The 5,890-nt window shown below is 49.9% G+C and overlaps 1 protein-coding gene across 1 annotated transcript; it reads left to right on the top strand.

The window, feature by feature from the left end:
• The first annotated feature begins 273 nt into the window (after nucleotides 1-273).
• Nucleotides 274-867, top strand: LOC120843137. The gene has a single exon (XM_040214369.1). The coding sequence runs from the start codon at nucleotides 274-276 to the stop codon at nucleotides 865-867; it is 594 nt and encodes a 197-aa protein (XP_040070303.1).
• The last annotated feature ends 5,023 nt before the right edge of the window (nucleotides 868-5,890 follow it).

The following is a 5,890-nucleotide window of genomic DNA, read 5'->3' as shown; positions in this document are numbered from 1 at the left end:
TGCGGTACTAGTTATACGAAACATTTCAATCCAAATACTCTGGTTTATCCTTTTTGTATGCAGAGCTGTCCTTTTACAAATAAACGTGCACTTATTTGTAATCAGCAATTATATTTAGAAAAAAAGTGAGTTAGAAAACCTAAGATAGCTGGCTAGGTGTGATGCTTTCGTAGGCAAGGCAAGCCGAAGCTGATCGCCGCTGCTAGCTTAGCTACGCTTGCTGTCTTCTGTTGGTCCCCCTCCCCGTCACCGCCTTTCCCGCCTTTCCTCAAGATGAAGCGGCGAAGTACGTTGCAGAGACGACTCCTGCTGTCTCACTTAAAATGGCGAGAAATAGAAGATTTAATCTGTTTAAGAAACGCGAAGAAGCGCCGCGATTTTCGCTCTAGGCACGGGCTGCTTGACATTCCCCACATGAGGGTCGAAGATTTCCGAAGAGAGTTCCGCTTCGAAAAAGCCGACCTGGGTGCCCTCCTGTCGTCGTTGGAGGTGCCCGAATATTTCACATCGGCGCAAGGTGTTGTTGTGCCGGGTGATGAAGCACTGTGCATCATGCTGCGGCGTCTCGCCTACCCCAACCGGCTCTTCGACTTCGAGAGTGTGTTTGGTCGCCACTCATCAACCATCTCCAGTATTGCAAACCTGGTCATGAGCCACGTCCTTGAGAAGTTTGGCCACTTGCTGTCCGATATGAATAACCACAGCTGGCTGTCGCTGGCGAATCTGGAGCTCTTCTCACAGGTAAGACCCTGCGCCTGCGCCTTTCGTGTAAATTTCGCATTGCCACGGTCCGTTGCACTGTTTGATGTCACGGAACCGTTTTCTAGGCCATTACAATTTACTTCGTTTTTGTTTGGCCTTGACTAGCCAGATGCGAACTACCTATAGGCATGTTGAAGAAGACGGAGGACCAGAAATGAGAAGTACGCAAACACAGCGCTGAAGCTATCTTGTCGCTGTGGTTTTGTTTTCCTACCATGTTAGCTTACATATGCCTGTACTCTCTCACTGCACGTAACGTAAGTGTTCATCAATGCTAGCTACGCAATATTTCCACTAGGGTGCTGTAAATGCTTGGCCAATGAAAGTGCCTGTGAGGTCATTCTTCAGATTCCATCTAAGATTTGTAAACGTAGTCGTGTGGTACTACCACACTTCTCTGCATTCAGTCAGTCAGAGTTTTGAGAGTAAGGAAATCAAAGGAAGTGCTGCTGAGCCCTTCTCTGCATTTATTTGTGACCTCTCTATGGACCTGTGTAGGGTTGTAAAAGTTACTTCAAAAATGTACCTAAGATACAGTTGCATTTACTCATATGAAAAGGTACCTAGGTACTCACTTAAAAAGAGTATCTGGGTACAGGTACAGTTACTTCAAAGATATTTGCTTATTTATTTTCCCCAAATTCGTCAGAATATTTCCGCACGTGCAGCTGACCAAGCAGACAGCTCGCTCATGGCCTAACGGTTATCGCGCTTGCCATCCACGCAAAAAGACAATCTTTGATGCCTGCCCGCGTGTACACATTTTGGTTGACTCTGTAATGTGATGTTCTGGTAAATTCGAGAACCGTGTTGCTGATTCGAGGTTAGAATGTTCTATGCGCCGAACCTTCTCCGTCATTGTTCCAGGCCCACGCATGTACAAAAGGGGCTCCGCGTGGCAAGCTGCAGTCGGTCTGACGCTAGCGCCAGATTCTGCCTCTTCGCCAACATCGTCTCTCGCTTACGACACCTGCTCGTTTACCCCTTTGTTTTGGTCACCACCCGTGACATTCCGGTGGAGGTACGGGGTAGTACCTTATGTCTCTTCACCGCACCCCTCCGAGGACTTGTTCGGCAAGCCCCACTTCAAGGCGACCATTTGTAGAAGGGACAGGGCCCCAGGGCAAGCCAGCGTCTCCGAGGACAACCCCCTGAGCTTGGACCACTGCCGGACAAGACGCAGAAGCTACCGAAGCTCACGATGAACTCCGCGACCCAGCAGACGGAAAACCCCCAAGCAGGCTTCGAGTAGCAAAGCTGTCTCGTCTACCTCGACGACGTCATGGTATTCGCAAGCGACTTTGACGTGCACCTGAGACGTCTGCGAGCCATGCTACAGGCTCTCCAGAATGCTGGACCGACACTAAAGCCGTCAAAATATACGTTCGCTTACAACAAGCTCGTATTTCTCGGCCATGTCGTGAGTGCTCAAGGTGTAAGCCCTGACCCTGCAAAAACAACCGCTATTGGTGAATTTGCGAAGCTATCAGACAAGAAAGCCGTCTAAAGATTTCTTGGGCTGTGCGCTAACCACAGACGTTTCGGTCGCGATTTTGCCAAGATTTCTGCACCGCTCACGCATCTGACGCAGGATAATGGGAACTTCCAGTGGGGGGGGAGGAGCGAGAACAAGTGTTCAATGAACTGAAGGAAAGACTCCAGTCGGCCCCTATTCTCGCACATTTCGATTTATCAGTGGAAACGGAAGTTCACACAGACGCCAGCAACACCGGACTCGGCGTGGAAGTTCACACAGACGCCTCGCTCGGTGGAGTCATTGACTGCAAGAATTCGACGTAACCATTGAGCATGAGTCTGGTCGCAAGCATAATGACACGGACTGTTTGTCTAGGGCCCCGGTTGAATCTCCTCCCGACAGCACCGACGACGGAGATGACGCCCATTTTTTCGGCATAGTTACAGATAGTGACACTTCAACGAGACGACCCGGAACTTCGCGCCGTGATCGACTGCCTTGAAGGTCAAGGAAGTTCAGTTCCGCAAGTCTTGGCCCGAGACATGTCAAGCTTCGTTCTGCGGCGAGGTGTGCTCTTCAAGAAGAATTTCGGAACCAGCAACCTTTCCTGGCTGCTGGCTGTTCCTGCCAGCCTGCGAGAAGGAATCTTTCAAGCATGCCATAACGACCCGACGGCTGGACATCATGGCTACAGCAGTACGCTCGTCCGGATTTTTGACAACTACTACGGCCGAGACTCCCGAAAAGCGTCCATTTGTACACACGGTTGTGCCATGAGTGCCAACAATGTAACAAGCCTCCGACGAAGCCAGCAGGACTCCTGCAGCTGATATCTGCCCCAACTACGCCCTCCCAGCGGGTCGGAATGGATTTACTTGGGCCAATTCCAACATCGACGCAAGGGAACCGGTGGATTATCATAGCGACCAATTATCTTGCACGATACGCCGAGACAAAAGCCCTTCTGTGAAGAACAGCAGTGGAAGGCGCCAAATTTTTCGTCGAGTTCATTCTCCTTCGACACTGCGTACCTGATGTGCTGATCACAGGTCAAGGGTCATCTTTCCTGGCACAGCTGACTCAAGAGGTTCTTCGGCTGAGTCACACCAGCCATCGACAAAACATATGTCGTTGTCCTCCCCTTGTACATACCATCTCATAATCATCATCACTAGACGTGGCACCGCGGGCCTCCATGGTACGGGCTGTCGCCTTTCTCCGGTGCCACGGCTCGCCTGAGCCAATAAAAATTACTACTATTACTACCGCTTATCATCCGGAGACCAATAGGCTAACGGAGCGGCTCAACAAGACGATCGTTGACATGATCTCCATGTACGTCGATGTAGAGCAAAGACGTGGGACGAGGTGTTGCCGTACGTTACATTTGCGTACAACACAGCGGTTCATAACGAAATAAGTTTACGCTGGCTTAACACAACAACAAAAAATAAAACAACACAGACGTTTCGCCACCTACCCGGGTGGCATCATCAGTATGAACTGGTCCGGTGGTTGGGAGAGTCAAACCAGTCGACTCTAACAAGTCCCCGTAAACGTCCGGTAGGGGGCCCCGGTTTGTGTTGCACGCCTTGGGGTCACGGCGGATAAACCACGATTCCACAAACTTCCTCGGGCCCCAACGCTGCTCACAAGCCAAGGTCGCCACATTATCCAAGTCAAACATACGCCCAGTCGTCCTGCTGTGGTCGACGAGCTCAGACTTATTTCTCGTGGCATGCGTGGCCTTCACCACATCCCTTTTGTGCTCCTTAAGCCGAGTGCTCCTCCGTCTGCCGGTTTCTCCAATGTACGTGGCGTCGCAGTCGACACAGTTCACCTTGAACACCACACCCGTCTAGGCATTGGCGGGGGTAATGTCTTTCGGCTTAGAAAACGCGTTCGCTAAAGTGTACGCAGGCTTGAACACAGTCGGGATGCCCAAAGGGGTCAAAGCTCTTCTAATCGAGTCCGAGGTTCCCCGGGCATAGGGAATGCACACTATCGGCTTCCTTTTGCCTCCACTGCTACTCTGCACTGTTGCAGGCGCTTATGCGTGTCACTTATGAAGGATCCTGGATAATTGCGCCTGCCCAAGGAAGTGGAGATCATTGTCAGTTCTTGGGACCGGAGGTCGTTGTTCGAAGACAACACATCGCAACGCGACAACTGTGTCCGTGCCACGGCGCGCTTTTGTTCCGACGGGTGATGGGAATCAAAACGCAAAACATTTCCGCTGTCACACGGTTTACGGTACACTTCAGTTCATACTGACGATGTCACCTGGATAGGTGGCGAAACGTCTGTGTTGTTGTTATATTTTTTGTTGTTGTGTTAAGGCACTGTAAACTTATTTCATTATAACTACCCCTGGCTTTTGGAACATATTTGCACAGCGGTTCAAGAAACCACAGGAATGACGCCATTCGAACTGGTACACGGCCGGACGGTTACCTTGATGCTCGACGCCATGCTGCCTCACGTGCCAACCGACGATGACAACGACGAAGCTCAAGTGATCTCTCAACGCACGGAGGAAGCTCGTCAACTGGCAAGAATCAAGATTCAAGAGCAACAGTGAGTAGATGCACGCCGGTACAACCTTTGTCGCCGGGACGTCCACTTTCAACCCGGAGACCGGGTATGGGTGTGGACACTTATACAGCACCGCAGTCTCAGCAAGAAGCCTCTGAAACGCTATTTCGGACCCTACAAGATCATCCAATGCCTCGACGATCTGAAATACGAAGTTCTTCCCGACGGAATGTGCCCATCTGCAAGACGCCAGCCACGACCCGAGGTGTTGCTCGTCGTCCGGCTCAAGCCGTATTACGAATGATAAACTTTGTAACCCCGTCAAAGAGTGACTGTGGCTCACGATTCTGCTGTCCTTTTGTTGTGGATTTGTGTTTTCGTTTTGTGCTGCATCGGGACGATGTGCTTTTCGAAAAGGGGAAGTAGTGCCGCGCGCGCAGCTGACCAAGTAGCTAGCGCGCTCGTGGCCTTACGGTTATCGCGCTTGCCTTCCACGCAAAAAGCCATGGTTTGATGCCTGGCCGCAGGTACACATTTTTGTTGACTCTAATGTGATGTTCTGGTAAATTCGAGAACCGTGTTGCTGATTCGAGGTTAGAATGTTCTACTTCCAGAAACCCATGTGTGTACAAAAGGGGCTCCACGTGGCAAGCTGCAGTCTGACTTACGTTAGCGCCGGATTCCGCCCCTTCGCCACGTCGTTGCTCGCTTACGACACCTCTTCTTTTACCCTTTTGTTGGGGGCACAAGTTCGCCCCATGAAACGTTTCTCCATCCTGTTTATTTTTAGGTTCTTTTGGTCTCCACCCGTGAGAATATATTGGAAGTAAAGCTTTTTATACTAAGGATATATACAAAAAGGATTTCAATAAATGTGCTTTATTGGTGTCAATGCGAGAAAGAAGGAAAACTGAGAAATTAAAGTAACTAGGTTTGTACTTCAGGTACAACAGAAATACCTAGGTACCGATTTCCAGTTATTTGTATCTAGGTACTTTACAACCCTGGACCTGTGTCATTATGTAGAAAGTAGCAAGCATTAACAACACAGTTAAATTTTTTTAAACAGTGCATAAACACATTATTTCGTCATGGGTAATGTGTCACACGTCTTCA

This window comes from Ixodes scapularis, unplaced genomic scaffold (assembly GCF_016920785.2).
Source record: "Ixodes scapularis isolate PalLabHiFi unplaced genomic scaffold, ASM1692078v2 PGA_scaffold10__122_contigs__length_95168666, whole genome shotgun sequence".
NCBI lineage: Eukaryota > Metazoa > Arthropoda > Arachnida > Ixodida > Ixodidae > Ixodes > Ixodes scapularis.
The sequence above is the reverse complement of the archived record's forward strand: the minus strand, read 5'-3'. Positions and strand labels throughout refer to the sequence as shown.

Excerpts from the sequence above, each read along its gene's own strand:
- LOC120843137 (XM_040214369.1), top strand. The coding sequence starts at position 274 with ATGAAGCGGCGAAGTACGTTGCAGAGACGACTCCTGCTGTCTCACTTA.